This window comes from Pholcus phalangioides, unplaced genomic scaffold (genome assembly GCF_987345545.1).
Source record: "Pholcus phalangioides strain wild (caught in Gottingen) unplaced genomic scaffold, Ppha-v1.0 ptg000013l_1, whole genome shotgun sequence".
NCBI classification, from domain to species: domain Eukaryota; kingdom Metazoa; phylum Arthropoda; class Arachnida; order Araneae; family Pholcidae; genus Pholcus; species Pholcus phalangioides.
Window position 1 is genome coordinate 28455553 of NW_028301606.1, and position 19470 is coordinate 28475022.

The following is a 19470-nucleotide window of genomic DNA, read 5'->3' on the forward strand; positions in this document are numbered from 1 at the left end:
TCAATCATTTCTCATTTTTAAATTATCAATTCTAAATTTTCATTGGCTCTCAGATCATTGGACCCTAATTTTCATTAGTTTTCAAATTATGTCTTTCATCAATTTAAAATTTTCTTCAGTTCTGAAAAACTTTTCATCGATTCAAAATGTTGATTCAAAATTCAGAAAACTTTCCTGACACAGGGGTACAACAAAAATGGCGACATGACCGCAGCAAAAATTGCTACCGCAGGGAGTCCCCCATCGAGGGGTTAGCGCACCAACCTCTCGACGAGTATAAAAAACAAGCCTGCCGTTCGGAATCGGCAATAAATTGTAGGTCCCGGTCTAATTAGCCCTCGTGTGCAGAAAATGACCGTGGTGCGACAAAAATGATCAAATGATCAAATGATCAAAATGTTGATTAATTTTTGTGTTCATTTACATTTAATTTCATCTATATTTTCTTGTGAATGGATATTTTTCATCATTCTCCTGTATATTCTATATAGGGCGTGTTCTTTTCCTCTATAATGCATGAATCTTTAGATCCCCGGTATTCTCTTTCCCCCGCAAAAGGTATAAAATCAGGGCTAAGGAACCCCGAAATTATTTTCACACCGGGCCCCCGCGTCTGATAAGGGCGACACTGTTCCAATTTCGATCTTATCAAAGCATTGAATAAAACAAAGAGACAATCGATATTTTTTAAAAATCACATTTTTTTTTTGTTCATATAACCTATTTTCTTGAAGGAATCAGCACAGATATCATCTATATGTTCAGAAAAACTAAAATCGATAGTATAAACAACGCCAAGATCCTTTGCAAAATCCCTTCTTTCCAAAATAGTATCACCTATATGATATGAGAATGAGAGAGAGGCATTTTCCTGTTAGAATAGCTATTGGCAAAACACTTTGTTACATGGAGATATAAACGGTTCATAACCCACCAGTTATAAAGCGCACACAAAGATAATTCTGAATAACGAGAGAAGAATCACCATCATGAATACCGTATGGCCAAAACTTTTTAAGACATCAGCAAACAACAAGCTATTTTTCAATTGCATAGCTAAATAATTTAGAAAACTGACAAATAATAAGGGACCCAGAATAGAGCAATGAGGAACACCTGATGCAGGATACAATCCATCACTCGATGCCAATCCCACAGAAGCATGCTATAATCTATTAAATTATATTCTATAATCTATTAAATTATATTCTATAATCTATTAAATTATATTCTATAATCTATTAAATTATATTCTATAATCTATTAAATTATATTCTATAATCTATTAAATTATATTCTATAATCTATTAAATTATATTCTATAATCTATTAAATTATATTCTACTGTATAATCTAATAATCTATTTGTGGTATAAGAAATAAACCATAAAAAACTAAATTTCCGCTGAGTTCATTAGACAGCATGCTGTGATCTACAGTATCGAACGTTTAGGAAACATCTGTATAAATCACATCGAGTTGGTCATTCAAGTATTACGTCAGCATCGATGGCTGGGTGGGGTTCGGGTTTGCTGACTTTTGATGACAATGGGGGGGGGGGGTTGAATAATGCTTACGTCATCAACCACCCTTTATAAAAAATATGAGATAATCTTAATGCCATCTTACTGGGTGTACCAAAAACGAGAAGAAACTTTCGCCAGTTTGTGGGCACCTGAACTACCATTCTTCCTATTGATAAGCCCTCTATAGAACCACTTTAGTGATCTCTAAATGTCCCGATGATCCTTCAAGTGAGTTGGAAATGTGTCCGAGCCGCTCAAGTGTTCTAGAAATGTGTAGTGGGCCGTTTAAGTGCTCTGGAACTGTGCCGCGCGTCACTCAAATGATCTGTAAGTATGCCGCGGATCACTTAAATAATCTGGCAATGTCCCCCGGGTAACTTGAGTGATGTAGAACTGCACTGCGGGCCGCTTTAGTGCTCCAAAACTGTGTCGCATAAGGGATCTCTTAATGTGCCACAGACCGCTTAAGTATTCTAGAATTGTGCCGTGGGTCACTCAAGAGATCTGTAAATGCGTTGCCGGTCACTTAACTGATCTGTGAACGTGCCTATATTTGAGTGATCTGAAAATGTGACACGGGCCACTTAAATACTCTGGAATTGTGCCACGGATCATTTAAGCTATCTGTAAACGTGCCACTTTGTTCATTTTGGCAAAATTAGGTTTGAGGTGGCGGACCACATCAGATAACCCCGAGGGCCACATTTGGCCCGTGGGTCATAAGTTTAGCATTTGTGGCCTAGAGGATGGGTCGCAATGAATTTCTTAAAGAGAAATTTTATGTTCTTAGCCTTCAAATAGCATTGAAGTTAACAGAAATTGATTATAGTAACATATATAACGATGATTTCTTCCGAAATTTTGATTTGTTTTTCAACCCACCCTACCCCCGATGATAATATTTTTGCATCAAAAAAAAAATTATCATCGGGGGTAGGGGGGGGGACATACCAGGGCTCGTGCCACCCTCTCCCCCGCGTACGTATCTGATCCCAATATGCGTTAGGAGGTAGGGAGAAGTGCTGACGAGGGGAGTGGGAGGTCCGAGTTTTGCTGACTTTTGCTGATGGGGGGTGGGTCTAAAAATCTGCTGACGTAATACTTGAACGGCCCCTTACTAAGTAAGTCGACGATTTTACTATTGATATACAGAAGATTAGTAACGCAGTGGATCTATATTTAATAAATCCGTGTTGATTTATGGGACGTAATTTATGTGACACCCCCTGCATATTCCGAACGTAATGACCGAGAATAGATTCTCCTAGATAGATATGTTGAATATTCTTGTTTGAAGAATCGGAGAATCATCCACTCTATTTGTTTTATGTCATTTGCATGCCTCCAAATGTGAGATTTTTATTGTCACATCATCGATGCATGATCTAGAAGGAAGATCTATGTGCTGCGTCCAATAGTGAATGAAAAACGCTATCACAGATCATGCGCAGTCTTGCATTTGTAGACCTCCTAGTGGAACAAATCTTTTGTTTGCGTGTTTCCAGAGCATTGAGATCTCGGGAAATTGAGTAGTAATTTCGATTCGTGACAGCTCTATATTCGATTCGATACTGGTTTCTTCGCTCCCCCTCCGCTGTATTTAAACTTAAGAACAATAGGCCTGCGCTGGTTTTGACACGATTTCAAGTTTTTGTGGGTGTTGAATCGTTGCTGTTTTATGTCCCTGGCGAGACACGGTCATAAGGAAAAAGACGCTCATTGAAATAATAAAGGACGATTGTTTTTCACGTTGTGGTTTGATTGATCACTCTGGGACTTTCCTCGTGACTCAAATTCGTGATTTATTATTTTAATGTGATGCTACACATATATCCGCGGTCATTGATCGAATGATCATTAGAAATGTTAAAACTTTTTTTTTTCTTCACATAATTACTTTGCTATTTCTGGGATGACGACTCTCTAGTACAGGCATCTTCAACCAGCAGCTCCTAGAAATAGAAGGCCTCCGCACTGGTTGCCAAGTTCATCTGAACGTCACGAGAGTAGTCCGGTAAGACTACCTGGCAAGTTTGAAACATTTTGAACCGCAGCATCCTATTTCGCTTCTTATTTTGGCGTTCTAGAATTTTCCATTTTCACTTCAAAGTATAGAAGCCAGGTAGCAGCTCCAGTAGCACATGAAACAAGCATAACTCTGACAATATAAATATGTTAGGGGCCACACATACACTCGACACACGTATTACCAATTACCCGATCGTTTCTTTTCCGCACAACGATGATACTAACACGTGCAGCGGATTTTTTTTCCTCTGAATATTTCGAGTGAGGATGGACTCATGGGCGGAGATACGGGGAGGAAGGGGGGCGTAGGTCGGGCATTGCCCCCCCCCCCCAGAGTCAAACGTGGAGTCGACTGATCTAATGTATATATGTATAGATGAATTGACATCATCATCATCGTGCCCCCCCCCCCAGCAATAATGACCTTGCTCCCCCAGACTTCCAAGTCAATCTCCGCCTATGGATGGACTACTTGCGTGACGTCACGAGCAGCTTGCGGAGGCCTTCTATATCTAGGAGGTGCTGCTTCAACCCCTTGCTCTCTGAAACACCAAGAGTGCTCGGGTCAGATTTGGTGCACGCGAGCACTTGATCAATGTTCCAATGAAACACCTTGTACAAATTGCATTGAAAGATTTGAAATTATCCTGATCATCAGTCGACGTATTGCATTAGGAGCCTATTTTATTTTTTTTACACTGCAAGTTATTTTAGGTATTTAGTGTTTGTTTGAATTGACCAGAAACACCCCAGGATTGTATAACACCTGGCCCTGCCCTTGAAGTATATGTCAGCATATGTGGTAATATGAATGATTTTTTTTTTTACAACAATGTGAAACATGTTCAACTATAAAAATTGTAATGAATTTTCCAAATAATGCGAGAAATACATGAGAATCACATTCGTAATTCGAAGGAGTCCCACAACCATTTTCTCTACGGGCCCCGCGTCTGGTAATGCTGGCCCTGGAATCGACATAATCCCGAGGGACCACAAACACTTCATTTTTGGCATGAAATCAATTTAATTTTGGAAATAAAGCAGTTATTATAAAATATAATTCAAACACTAGACGTAGTAAGTGCAACCAGTTCTTAGTCAGTTTTGGGACACCTAATGTCTAGGTTTTCAGTTATTTTTCCTTTCTTCCGTTAACAATAAATGCTTTTTAGTGCCTATTTTGATCATCTTTGGTGCCTAAACTTCCGGGCTCTAGTTAACAGTCATCCTTGTTTCAAGACTATTTACGCTTTGAGGATGTCTATTAAACAAACTGAGTGAGTGGGTTATCATCTTAGGACGTCACTGTATACGTGAGACACACACAGTTTTTCTTTCTACCTCTGATTATAATCGCAAACACACCGAAAGCGAAACGTACGGGGACGTAATGATTGTTAATTTTTTTGCGAATCATTAACAATTCATACAACACCGTCCGATCGTGAACTCAATCAGGCCAACGTGTTATAATAATGATGATAATAATAAAGACGGCGTCTCTTTTTTTCACGCTCATCCTCTCGCTCCAAAGGTTGTAACAAAGTTGTTATAAAACTCGTAGTATTTTTTTTATTTTATTTTATTAAAATGAATAAATAAACACACGCATGCATAAAACAAAGTCCGATATAGAATTGAGAGATTCCGTCACGGCGTTTTCTATAACAATAATAACACGAAAGGCAGCCTCACAATTAAACCAGGATGATGATGATAAGGAAGAGCGTATCCTCAACGTATCCCATGCGAGTGGTTCTTGGGTTTTGTTCGCTCTTCAAGTTACGCTTCATAAACAACAACAAAAGGTGACCTTATGGCGTTTGAGCAGAATAATATACTGCTCTCTCTCTCTCTCTCTCTCTCTATTTATGTACATCATTTCCAAGAGTCTCCACCACCACGTGGGTAGGCTACATCTAGAGCACCGCCATGGTGACAAATAAGGTCTCACATATTTAGGAATATGATATGTCCGACCTCTTGTCGTGTAATAATGGTGGTGGTTTGTTATTTCCAGTCTTCAAAGGCGCCAAGAATACGAATAAAGTCCATTGAGGATGCTTCGACCTAAGTAACTACAGTGTTATAAAGTTGTGTAGAGTCTTTTATCCGGGAACCCCGACAAAGTTCTATTCAATGGAAGCACTGGAACACTCGATGTCGTTTTCTTCGTGTGTGAATGCCGCTTTTTAGTAATGAATAAAAAAGAAGTTGCAAGTTGCAAAAGGGGTATAGCCTGTGAATAACGTCATTAGTCGGTGTTTGAATGTCTGTTTCAAGAACCACGAGATCTTGAAATATCCTTGAAAAATCTTTTGCCTTTTTGAACAGGGCCCAACTGGGGGGGGGGGGGGTCTGGTGCCCCGGGCACTGAACTAGAGGGGGGGGGCGCTGAATTTACCCTTTAACAACATTACGGGGGACTCGGACTTGCCTCGGCTGACAAAGTAGTATGTAGTTGCTGCCTCGCCTTTGAATATGTTTACAAGAAAGTCACTGGGAGGGAGAGGGCAGTTGCTGACAGGGCTCGTTCCAGCCCGGGATGAATCCCGTAATTTTTCTAAATTTTTAGGCCATATTATAAATTTTATATTAATATTGGTTTTTTATTCACATTATAAATTTGCTATACAGGGTGGACGAGAAATCCTGGACAAATTTCGAAAATTAATGACAAATCAAGAAATTGACATAAAAACGCCAAGTTTACACTAGAGAAACACCAGACACACCTCCACGTTACTATTCAATTGAACTTCTAACGTATTGGAGGTGTGCTGGAAAGAGTTAACACTATAATACTCATCATGGCCTAGAGTTTTTTCTTTTTGATTAATTAAAAAAGTTTGAATTTCACTTACAGGTGTCGCTGTATAACGAAAACGGCTCTGCGGAAAAAGCCACGGTCATATCCCACACATCCTACTTCACCACACACCAACTCCGGCCATATCGCTATACCGCAATTTACTGCCATTAACGAGTTAAACATCCTGGAGCAGGAGGCCCTAGGCCCCTACCCTTGGCGAGTCCCCCTGCCACCTTTTCACGGACCCCTCTAATTTATAGCGTGAAAAACAAAAAGTGATGACAATCGTCCCGGGCACAGGGATGAAGTCCTGTCAGCCCTTACCCATGTGGGTGCCATGGCCAGTCTCATGAAACAATACTAGGTACTCGTTAAAGCAGTGAATAACATTGGCAAATAAGGTTATGATCATGGTTTTTTAGACCAGTGCTAACGGTCTGGTAAGCGTCGATTTCCCCCCCCCCTACACATCCTGGAGGAAAGGGGTCATTAAAGTATTACGTCAGCATCGAGGGGGGGGAGGGGGTTTCGGATTTGCTGACTTTTGATAACACGTGGGGGGGGGGTGGTGTTTGAAGGTTGTTTACGTCATCAACCACCCCTTTTTGAAGATGTGAAATATTCTAAGCTGCGACGAAATTTTGCTGTTTGGGGGGGGGACGTCAGAGTTTCGCTGACTTTTGCTGACAAGGGGGGGGGGAAATGGCTGAAAATCTGCTGACGTAATACTTAAATGGCCCCAAAGCCTCTAGGTTGGGATTTTTCACGGGCCCTTCCATAGCGACTTTATAGCGTGAAAAAGAAAATGATGGTAACTGTCCCGGGCTCCAGAGTTAGAGCTCTGTCTGTCGCACCCTTGGTTTGGGGGCATTTAGGCGGAGATTGACTTCAAAGGCTGTGGGGGAGGGGGCAAGATGATGATGTCAATTCATATAAATGCATACACATTAGATTAGTTGGCTCAGCCATCCACCATGGGGGGAAGGGGATTGTTGTCCCAACCCCTGCCCCCCCCCCGTATCTTCACCCATGTCTGATTTGTTGTGCAATTAGAAATGTCATGGTAGCTTACCTACCTTGTTGCAACAAGTGGTAATAATAAATAAAGAATAAATAAATTTAATATCTCATGAGTTTTTTCTTTTGCCTTTGGCTGATCACTCCATGCCATTTCATGAATCGATTGGCCAAAGCCAGCGATCAAGGAAAGATCGGATTGGCTGGTCAATTCACAGCGAAATTGACCAATACGTGAAATGGCTAATTTTGGGCTTTGGCCGTAACATATACTACTGCTACCACTACAAAACCATACATACACCTGGTCCATATTCCTCTACTTAACTTCTAACGAATTGGTAGATGCTGGAATGTGCGTGTACGTGTTTAGAACCTAACGGGAAGTTTGTTTCCGCGTAATGCTCACTATTTGTAGTGCTGCCAACAGTCGTCAATTTTTCTAACTATGACTGAAGTGCGATGCTTGAATAATTGAATCGTTGTAGGCCTGTTGCTCTCTGTGTAACATATGGTGCAAAAATTTAAAAAAAAATGTGCTGTAAAGATAATTCCAGGGCGTCTAGCTTGGAGAGAGCCCTGACAACCTCCGTATGCCTACGATAGTAATTATAGAGAGCCACAAAGGTTTCTTTTTGGAGTAACAGGGCCACAAAATCTTCACGCTCCGGCTCTCACTCGCTCACTCTCTCTCTCTGTCGATATTTGTTTATTTATTCTGTGAAATTCTCGGAGGGAAAAAAATTACGTGCATTAAGTTTTTAAAAGAAAGAAAATTTTATAGAAAACAAATAATTGTTTTTTCATTGTATTGCCATTTACTGTTGGATACAAAGCATTCTGAGCCTTTTCAGAGCGAAATGATCCAGGAATTCCAAGAGAAAAAAGTTTCTTTCTATTTTTTTCTATTTTTTTTTTTTTCACATGGGAATAATTTGTAGGTACGTGGAGTGGAACTTCTGTTCAAAGTAGTGTTCTTTGAAACAAAATGACTTTGATCAACCATAAGAGAAGCACACAAACATCGAAAAAAACAATAAAATAGACAAAGTCACGCACTAAAAATTCTGAAAAAATGTTCAAAAGAAGACAAAAAATTCATTTAATTATTACATGCAAAAAAATAATCTGCTATAAAATAAGAATTGCTCTTCTTTTCCCATGAAACAAACTTGATAAATGGGAATATAGACGTTTTGCTGTTCCTTCAGTGAAATTTTCGGTGATGACGTTTTCTCAAATTGTCATTAAAATATCATTAAACAATACGTAGTGTTTTCTCGTTATTGTGTCTTCAACTTAGTATCCATGATGAAAGAAATGCAAACAATTTTTTTTGTAGCTTGTTCGTTAGCGAGCGTAAAATGTTTTAATTAGTGGGGAATAATACCATAAAATAGGTTAGAATTGGGTACACAGGCATACGAAAAGGTAGAAGAATAAGGGGTCCATCTACCAAAGATGATAAAAAAAATTTAAAATTTTTCATTAATATATTGAAATGAATAGATCTTATATGCTATTTTAATATATTTCTTTCAGCTTAAAATGTTATTTTTTGAAAGTTAGTGTCTTAAAATTCCTCTGGAAGAGATTCCCTTGCGCCCTTCACCTCTCTAATCAACTAGCATGTTTCCTCCAAAGGCAGCTTTAGTAGGTGTGTACATGTGTTAAACACAAGTTTACAATCTTTGAAGTATCTCGAAGAATTTTTGATGCGTACAATTGGAAGGAGGTTGTACAATTGGGAAATATGGGGGATAGACGGAGTTTTATAGATGTCAATAGAGAAATCGGCGTTTTTTTGCAAAAACAGGACGAACCACCCCTTCCATTCTTAAAGATTTAATTATTGATATAAAACATTTTCACATGCAGGTTATATGCCACTACGACCTATACGATGACACACACGGTGGTCCAGAAGTCTGCTTTGAAAAGAAAAATAATTTAGAAATAGCTTCTTATATAAGAGATAGAGACATACGTCTTAATCCCATTAACGATCAGGGACGAAATTTCTCGTACAAACGCAAATGGAAGAAATTCATTCCAGCTCTCCCTGTTTCTTTTGATGTCTTTTCTCATCATCACGAAGCTTTATTGTAATCCTATGAACGGAAGTTGTTTTTTCTCTTTCCTGCTCTTTCTACATTCTTGTTTAGTGATCCCCTCCCCATAGTTTGCTTCTTTCTACTATTAATTTATAAAAGAAAGAGGGGGGGGGGGATAAAAAATAAAGAGAAGAATGAGAAGGTGTGAGAGGGAGAAAGTGAAGCACGCATTTCGGCGCGCCCTTGTAATGTTGAAGGATAGGTTAACGGGTGAAATTAGCGCCCTCTCTGGTCCAGCACCCGGGGCACCAGACCCGCCTGCTCCCCCCTTAGTTGCGGCCCTGCCGCAGCCGACTGTACTCATGGATATGTATATTTTGATACCATCTCATTATTTTTCCTGTGCGATTTATACGTATATTTTTGAATTATTTTATTAAAATTTTATGATAAACGTAGGCAGGAAAACTGCGTCTGTCATAAAATTTACAGTCGAAACTTCTTTTAATGCTCTCATGAACAGGGACGCAACACCATACTTTGTCACCCGGGGAAAACCGTCATTTTGGCACTCCTTGCCATGTAGAAGAAACAGTTAAAGCAGGGCCGTAACTAGGCTAGGGCGGCCGGGGCACTGCCCCTGAGTCCCGAGCTGAATGGGGGGGGGGGCCACAAAACTTTACACTTGTTTTGCATAATAATAACCCTTTCAAGTGGGATTGCGAGGGAAAAGTCTGCCCCGGGGCCCCGAGAAGGCACACCTCTGCCCTGAGTTAATAAGTAAAGGGTCAAGTCGGTGTCCCTTCCGGTCCAGCGCCCGGAGCACCAGACCAGCCTGCTCCCCCTGAGTGCGGTCCTGCTCATGAAAATGCAATAAATTACCAACACACAGGTGTGAGTAACGTATTTCTCTATCTCTCATGAGAAATGTTTCTTATCTTGTGCAAGAGAAAGGGAGAAAAAAAAAAAAAAACCGTATAATTCTCTTTTCTTATTTCATGGCAGCACCTGCTCGTAGATACGATAAAAAATCGAAGAAAAACGCGTTTGCGAAACATTTCGTTTATGTTGAATAGGTAACCATAATAACGACAAATAACAAAATTAAAAAAAAAATAAATGATTATCTCTTTTCAACACCTGCAAAACCATATTTATTACATTTCTTCTGAAACTACGAAGTAATAAATTTACGAATACGTAAATGAAACAGGATGAATCATCCACCGTACATTTCCTTTTCCTTGTCTCGGAGGAAAAAAAAAACCGAAGAAAATAAATAAATATTTTGTGTCGTCTTATAACCTTTCCATTTTTTATTTTATGACATTATTACATCTTCATTTTACAAAATTGGCGAAAATATTTTGACCGCCAACTACACCACTCGCCAAATTGTGATTGAATCCGATCGATTTTTTTTTCTTCTCATAATTCTTGTCATAACACGGGCAGCTGGTGTGTGTGCGGTGCGCGATGCGAGACGTCTCTCTACTCGCGAATGTGTGTGTCTCGCCGCGTTATTTGCTTTCATCTCTCGGCATCCCTTGCGCGTGAAAAAAAAAGTGCGGATTATCATTTTCTTTAGTCTTTCCTGTGCGTCGATGAGGATTTAATTAATACCACAAGGGAATGTTTATATCCATTTTTTCGAACATGCGTTCATTAAGTGTGAGAACATCTCCGTTTTTGTTGAAGTGATTGTTAATTATAGCTTCTCCATCTCTCTCTCTCTCCATGCTATGATAAATATGTTGCTAATCCTAGGAATTGCATTGTTAATGTTACAACATCATTTATTATTGTGAGACCAATCGATCAGATATTTCTACCAGTTATCCATATGTGTAACATGAATATTTGTTTTTTTTATCATGTTAAAAGCTTTATTACTGTTTACAAAAAAAAAAAAAATCATGATGGGAAATAACCAGAGAATCAATATATTTATTTCTTTATGACTAATTTATTATAAATTCATAGAGAGAGGTTACAAGATTATTTACACAATTTTGGGTAATTGTCTCAAATCCATGATTTAAACCATTTTGTTTGTTTTTGAATACATGGGTTACTTGCTTGAGACTTTTGTGGGCTTTGGATTTTCTAGAAATGCTATGATGAATATTTTTCAACTGTATTCTTCCTGATGAATTCAATTGTAGTCCGGGGGAACTGGGAAATGATTTGCTTCGATATCATCCTGCAAAACATGTAAGGCAGGGTAAATCTGGTTGCTATGCAGTGGAGCAAGTGTTTTAGGCCAGGGCTCCACTGTAAAGGTTTTGTAAAAGTTATTATATAAAACTTGAAAAGTTCATCCAATAAGCATATTGGTTGTCTTTTTTTAAAGTTTTATAAAAGATGTTTTATCAAACTTTTATAGTGTAATCCTGGCGTAATAGACGTATGATGCTCTGTTTGGTGATTTTTATTTTTTCACTAATAGAGAGAGAAAGGGGAAGGGAAGCCGCCCTACCCAATATACAAAATACAGTGAAACTTTGATATAACAATATTCTCAGACCAGGAAAAAATATTGTTATAGAGGGATTATCGTTTTATCAAGAGGCATCAGTTCAATATTACAGACATTTCCAAAAGAGACTTGAAAAATATAGTTGTAGATGGATTTATCGTTATAGCAAGGCTTCACTGTATTGCAGATGCGCGGCTTGAGGCTCTTTATGAGAGATTTTTATTTTTGAATTGATTCTAGGTCCCTCCCTTTCCCTGCTAGTGTCAACAAGCAGTATATGCAAGTGAAATGCTGCAAGAATGTTGAAATGAATGAGTGAAAATGGTTTTGCAAGAGTATGAAATTTATTCATTAGTTAGCTTTTCTGTTTTTCCCATTACTTTATTTGTAACAATATGGTGGAAAGGGGTTGTGTGTGTGATTATACCTGTTTATCAGTTTGATTAGTTATGTGGTATCAGTTTTTTAACACTGAAAACAGGAATGATAGTTGGCGATTTATATTTTTGTAATAAGTGAAATCACTGCAGATAAATGAGGTGAATTGATAAGTCACTGTAGTGACGGTATAATACAAATTTAGAAAGTGGGAAATTTTTTTTAATGAGAAATGTTTCACACATTATGGGGGGGGGGGAGGGGAATCTGGATATAAGGCTTCTTAACCCTAGAATACTAACTAAAAACAAAAACTGCATATTAACTGCCTATATCTCTACATCTCTGATTCGTAGAGTTAGTATGGGTAAAATGGGAGAATATCTTAATCACAGATCTCTTAAGACTGACTGTATGAATACCAAAATGCAATATATCTTATTAGATACTATAAATCTATAAATATTTGAATGTAAGTCTCTCTCTGGGCTTGATGAACAGGGAAAAAATTTAGGAGGCGGTAAAGTTTCATAGGTGCCAACCATCGCCCCCCCCCCTCCTCCTCCACAAAATGTCCAAAATAATGTATTTTTTCACTTGTCTGGGACTTATGGATCCCTTTCCAGAAGGCTGTAGTGAGGGGGGGGGATATAAGGGTCAGGGCCCAAAGCCCCAAAATATGAGAAAATGACCAAAAAAAGGGGAAAAAGATAGCCAAATCTATTCTATCACTTTGCCCCCCCCCCCCCCCCGAATGAAATTTCTGGCTACAGGGCCTGCCTTTCCATACTAGCAGGCAGGCTGACATAATTTCCAATAATTTTGTGCTGACCTCCTGTTTCAATGCAGTTATCATAAAAATTAGGCATTAATATTTATCAAATTTAGGCATCAATATTTATTTCCTAGTTGCCATGGTGACCTGACATGTGGGATTTGTCGACCCCTGGTCTTTCTTTCTGGGTTATGTATTACTACTGTTAAACCACACATGCACCTTGTCCGTATTCCTCCGAGGAACTTCTAATGAATTGTGGTAATATATGTGTGGAATAATTGTAATAATTGTGTTGGAATATGCATGTACGCGTAGCGTAGTGAACCTGATGTGACCTTTGTTTCTGTATAATGCTTGTTATGTGTAGTGCTGCCATCTGCCATCAATGTTTCTAACTAAAAGTGGAGTGTAATGATTGGTTTGTGTACTGAAATTCAGTAAAATAAGGATTAAATCAGGGCTTCACAAATTGACTTCACGAAAAACCTTTACAAATTTTTCTCTTTTTTTTTTTTGCTGCATCTGCATAACTTGCCATGATCAGTAATTATTAGGCAACTTATTTCTATAACTGACTAGCTTGTTGCTGCAATGTGATCTCAGAAGAAAGGAAATTCAAGGAAATGAAGGAAAGGGGGAAAAAAATTAAAAAAAAAAAACCTGCCAGAAACCTTTGCAGAAGTATACCCAACAATTTCCCAAAGTTTCATGGCGATCAGATGAATGGTGTAGTAATGCATAAAGAACAAACAGAGAGACATACATTCGTTTTTATATATATAGATTAATTAACTGATTTGCATCTTTTTGTGGAAAAAATAGATTATTGTATTTTTTACACACACTTTCATTCACGCATTCTATCCAATTACACAATTCACCTTTTCTCCTTCATCCAGCCCACACGGGGCCGCTGTTTTTGAGGGACTTAAGGAAGAATAAACTCTTCTGTATTCCCTAAGATAATGTAATTTGCTCAGTCAGTCAGTATTGCTTTTTTGCTTGTTTTTAATGTTTGATAATTATAATTTTTGTTCCTCTATATTTTTAGATGTCAAGTGACTGTCATGTAAAATGATCTCATTCATGAAGTTCTAATATGACAGTTCCAAATCTCAGAGACCTGCATCCCAGCAAGAAATAGCCTACTGATGATGTCTTGAAACATTAACTGGTGATGTAAGCGGACCCTGCGCAGGATGTGGAAGAGAGTCACATTACCACTAGAGGGTATATTCCTATATTTAAGTAAGTAATTTATTTTGATAAATTGATGGATGCAATTTTATAGAATAATATATATATATTTGAAATATACCTGGTCCGGACAGTGGCGGTTAATTGAAGTTTTAATGTACATTGTTTTCTTATATCTGACATTAAATTGAGCATGCATGATAGTGTTTATCGGTTATCCCCAGTCACATTCTGCTGGTAATTTTTCTTTGCCACATACTCTTGCCGATTTTTCATTCAATTTCTTTTTTAACTTTGTTAACTTAACCCTTTGTTGGAGTCAATATGAAATATACAACGTAAAATTACTTTGTGATATGCCTAACAAACATTTACAAATGCAAATGCCACAGCAGGTAAATAGCCCAACGAGGTGGCTGAAAAAAAGATGCCCAACAAAAAGAGATATGTTACAGAAGGTTAACAGTATACAGTACATTGTAAACAACCGCTGTGATGGTTGAGTGGTCATAGTGACAGAATCGGGTTGTGAGGTCCCGGGTTCGAACCCCACTGAAGTCACAGTGGTGGTCGGCTGAAGTTGGTTTTCTGTGGTACTCAACTTCAAGGCGTGAATGCGAGCCAATTTCCCCTTTCAAAAGTCTCACCACAGAGAGCAGCAGACCTACAAACAATATAGATGTAATTCAATCATAGCATATCACTCACTTCATTTCTGAAATATAGATGGCGACACTGAAAAATCAAACACAACACTGCATATGCAGTCAGACTGTTAGGTACACACAGTTACACTTCCAGTACAACTCACTAGGTAGTAAATCGTCCATAGATGGTGATAGACCTGAGTTGTGCTCTGTTTGAAAGAAAGAAAGTACATTGTAAACAGGCCAGCAACTAGATGCTCTGTTAGTCAGGACAAGCATGCATTTTTGCACCCCCTGTAATGCTGAAGGAGAGGTTAAAAGGTGAAATATGCACCCACTGCCTGTTCCCCCACTAATTGCAGCCCTGATTGTAAAGGTTTTTGCATCTAAATTGATGGTATTTATTAGTCAGCTGAGTGAGAGTTTATTTCTTGAACTCTCGCGAAAACAGAAGACAGAAAAAAAGGGTCACAAACGTGCAAACTATTGAAAGAGGGAAAAAATAGTCTCTTCAACAAAACGTGTTAAAAATTTGTGTGAAAAATAAATACACCTGCATGATAATTTTATAGAGTTCATGTATAAATGCAAAATTCAATTGGTACTGGACGATTATTGGGGGGGAGGGCGGGTGACTAGAAATTGGCTACGAAAAAAGCCAGCCAAGCATTGTGGGGCAGGGTGAGGTGTTTTGACGACTTTTCATCAAACACACTTTAAATTGCTCCAATTGGAAAATGTGTCAATGCTCATCCTAACTGTCCAATACCATTTAATCAGCCAGTTCAGTGCTGAGGTTGCACATTTTTTGAATCTCAAATTACAGGCATCCACAGTTGATCATATTTATTGCAGTCTTAGGTACAGCTCTGGAGCCTCTTGAAGAGCCTGTCTACCGATGCACTCTGCCCCCATACTTTTGAGGCTCCGGGGCTTGCTTTCTTTCAAAGTAAGCACAACTCAGGTCTATCGGCATCTATGGACAATTTACTACCTAGGTGAGTTGTGCCGGAAGTGTAAGTGTGTGTACCTAACAGTCTGAATCCATATATAGTGTTATGTCTGATTTTTTTAGTGACACAAAACAAGATAGGAACAGAATGTTAGGTACACACACTTAAACTTCCAGCACAACTCACTAGGTAGTAAATTGCCCATAGGTTCCAATAGACCTCAGTTGTTTTTGCTTTGAAAGAAAGCTCTGGGCTTTCAAAAGTATAGGAACAGGGTACATTGGTAGACAGGCCCTTTCAGGTAGGTGGGGGAACTGTAGAACAAACTTTTTCTGGCCCGAGCCAATATGGCGTTCTTAAGATGATCCTGATCATATTTCATTGAGACTGATGCAGGACATCCAGGTTATCATTACTTAGTTTGACAGTTAAATTACCAAGTATCAATTTCATGAAGCAAAATTGAGTTAAACTGCAAATTTACGCTCAAAAACAGGACAAATGATATATAATAACTATACCCAATACCTAACAATGTATAGTGTTTGTTTTCTCAAGTTTCACTTTGTGTTATACAATGTTTTAATTACAGATTAAGTAAGCAATTTATTTAGTGTTTGATAAAGCGACTGATTGTGTAAAAGATATAGTTGCTTGTTTACAATTTTCTTAATCTACTTTGTTTCCAGGTTTTTGGACTCCTTTGTGGCTTTTTTTGGGTGATTGTGTAAATTGTTCACCAGCAAGTGCTGTGTTAGTCGATGCAGATCCAATTGAAGTTCGGCGAGTCATTTATGACCCAAACCGCGCATTTAAACACAGAGTGCCAGACTTCTTCATGCACGTACCTCATACGGAATACTACGATGACCAAGAATCCTTGTTTTCAGATGAAGATTCATTCTACATGGGACCAGAAGATGCAGTGACTGAACATCGATTTTCACCACCGATTATTGAACGTCAACCACAGCAACCTCATAGATACCACAGGGAACATTTCATACCATCTCATTTTTTTACCCAATCCCAAGGTGTCCCTTCATCATCCGGTTCTGAGTACGGTGACAAAAGTATTATCAGACTTAGTGATACTGCATCCAGCAGCGGCAGTAACACAGTGAGCTCTACTCCTGCTACAGAGCCAGTATTTCGAGAAGTCACTGTGACTTCTGACTACAAAGTGACTAGTGATGTGAAATTTCATTCCAAAAGCAACCATCCTTTGATTGAAAGGAAGCAACGAAGATCAGATAGTCCGATACAGCCTCACTTATTGCAAAACAACTTCACAGACGTGAATGATTCGCATGACGTCGTGCCCTCAGATGCTATTTTACAATATCAACCCCACCCAGTGATACCAAATAATAACGAAACACCCAAAGATACGAACTACGAGCAAAATGTGAGTGCAGTCTATGACGTTCCTATCAGCTCTTCCGAGAGTATTTTTTCTTCAACAACACAACAGACGGTTGGGCCAATGGATGTGAAAGTTACTCCAAAGAAAGAATTAGATATTCACACCAATTTTAGAACTGAATCGGCTGTAGACTTTTTAGATTCAAATTCCACCACGGATAGAACTATCTATCATATTGAGAACCAAACCGTGTTTTCTTCGAACCCACCCGAAACAACGCAAAACAGCTCTAATGTTCTGCCACCTGTCAAAAGTACCAAATTAGTAACACTTTCTTCTGGGATTGTGGCAGCGATTGTCATTGGTGTTTTATGTTTTGTTACACTCGTTACGAGTAAGTATTGAGGTCTCATTGATATCTGCTTTTTGTAAAATTTTATAATTTTGGGTAAATTTTTTGTCCTCTTGAAATTTAGACAATTCCAACGACGATGGCGGAGCCAGAAAATATTAACCTAAATTGTGATATTCTGTTTATTTCTTATTGGACATAATAGTTTAACATTTCTACACTATTGAAATTTGATTTGTGAAATTTTGGTTTCATATAAATAGCATTTTAGCTAAATTATGACATTTTTTATGACAAGGAGATAATTTTCAAAAAAAATTTGCACAGCTGTTATTGGCAGAGGCATATTTACAAGGTGGGGGGAGGGATCTTAGCAGGCTGTAACCCAGGACAGCATGTTTGGAGGGTACAATATATCTGCAGAATGAGCGGACAAGAAAATTAGTAGAATGGGAGAAGGTCAGCGAAATTTGTATAGCCCATAGGCAGTAAAATAAAAAATTCACCTCTGTCTAGAAAGTGAGGGACTAGGTCAGTGAGTGATCAAATGAGTGACATAGGGAGTTTTCAAGCATGTGAGTAAACAAAAGAATAACCAAGCAAGCAAAGTATCAAGTCAGTGAGTAATCGGCATATGGACAAGATGCATGTGTGGTTTGGTAATAATAGTAGGTTAGTCAGCAACCAAAAGAGTGACAAAGAATTTGCTAGCATTTGAATGACCTAGAGCAGTGACTCCCAACGTGAGCATTAATGCCCCCCCCCCCCCCAGGGCGATGGAATGCTCCAGGGGGGCGATAGAAGCTACGAGTATAACATAGGATTCTATGGGTTAGATTGTGTTGGGACTATCGGAGAAAAACCTTTCTGAAGAATGGGGCAATGGGACAAAAAATGTTAAGAAACTATGACCTAGAGCATGTGAATGACCAAAAGAGTGACCTAGAGAGCAACGAATCAGGTTGGTGAATAGACAAAATAGTCACCAAGAATGTGTGTAAACATGAGAGTGATTTTGTGAATGAAGAACCAGGTCAGTGAACTGACAAAAGAGTGATCGAAACATGTGCAAGCATGTGTGAGATCAAGGGGTGACCCAGAGAGTGTGTAAGTGTGGTTGTGGCTTAGAGAGCAAAGAACCTGGTTAGCAAGCTATCAAAAGAGTCACCAAGAAAACGTGCAAGCATGTAGCTTATGTGACCAAAAGAGTGACTTGGAGACAGACAAACTGCAGGAGGGGGGGGGGGTCTAAACTGCAGGGTTGTTTGGTTTTAACCAAGTGGTTTTTTTCAAAAAATCATATAAAATATTGGCCTAAATATAATTTTTCCCCCTGAAAAATATAATATTGGTTCATTATTAGCCAAAATGTTTTATTCTTGCCGCATTTTCTATTCTTGGGGTACATTCTGTTGGTATATCTTTAAATGGTTTTAGGTGATATAAGTGGTTTTTTTTCAAAAAAATCTCATAAAAGTGGTCTGAATATAAATTTTTTTTCATATTAAGTATATTAGTTGCTGACAATTATATACAGTATCAAAAAATTTCTCATTCTTACTTCATTTTCTAACTTTGTGATACATTCTGGTGCTCTATCTTAAGCAAATTCATGAATGGGGATTGCATCTCACATATGTGGTGGTGTATTATCTCACAGGCTATTTTTTCCTTCACAAAGAAGTGAAAGGACAAAGACCAGTGTACTAGTCGTTACATTACTTCACAGACATTTTCAATTTCTTTCCATAGGAAGCAGCACATCTCGTACTGTATATCGCCACCAGGCTTAATATTGAATTATTATTTACATATTTGAAACAATACCAACAGTTAATCAAGGTTCTACTGTACAGTAGTAAAAGCCAGAAATTGGCCAA

General features: G+C 38.5%; 1 protein-coding gene across 7 annotated transcripts in view; it reads left to right on the forward strand.

Moving 5' to 3' along the window:
* Positions 1 to 19470, forward strand: part of LOC149078912 (uncharacterized) — a 34297-nt gene that overhangs the window by 10239 nt on the left and 4588 nt on the right. For 4 of the 7 annotated variants that reach the window (XM_089241112.1, XM_089241113.1, XM_089241115.1 and 1 more), the window contains 2 exons: positions 14127 to 14323; positions 16562 to 17632. In XM_089241112.1, the coding sequence (XP_089097238.1) occupies positions 14275 to 14323; positions 16562 to 17632 (1120 nt within the window). In that variant the 5' untranslated portion in view covers positions 14127 to 14274. Of the gene's footprint in view, positions 1 to 10855; positions 11138 to 11834; positions 12255 to 14126; positions 14324 to 16561; positions 17633 to 19470 lie in introns of those variants that run through there. The other 3 variants (XM_089241111.1, XM_089241110.1, XM_089241114.1) reach the window with 3 other exon arrangements.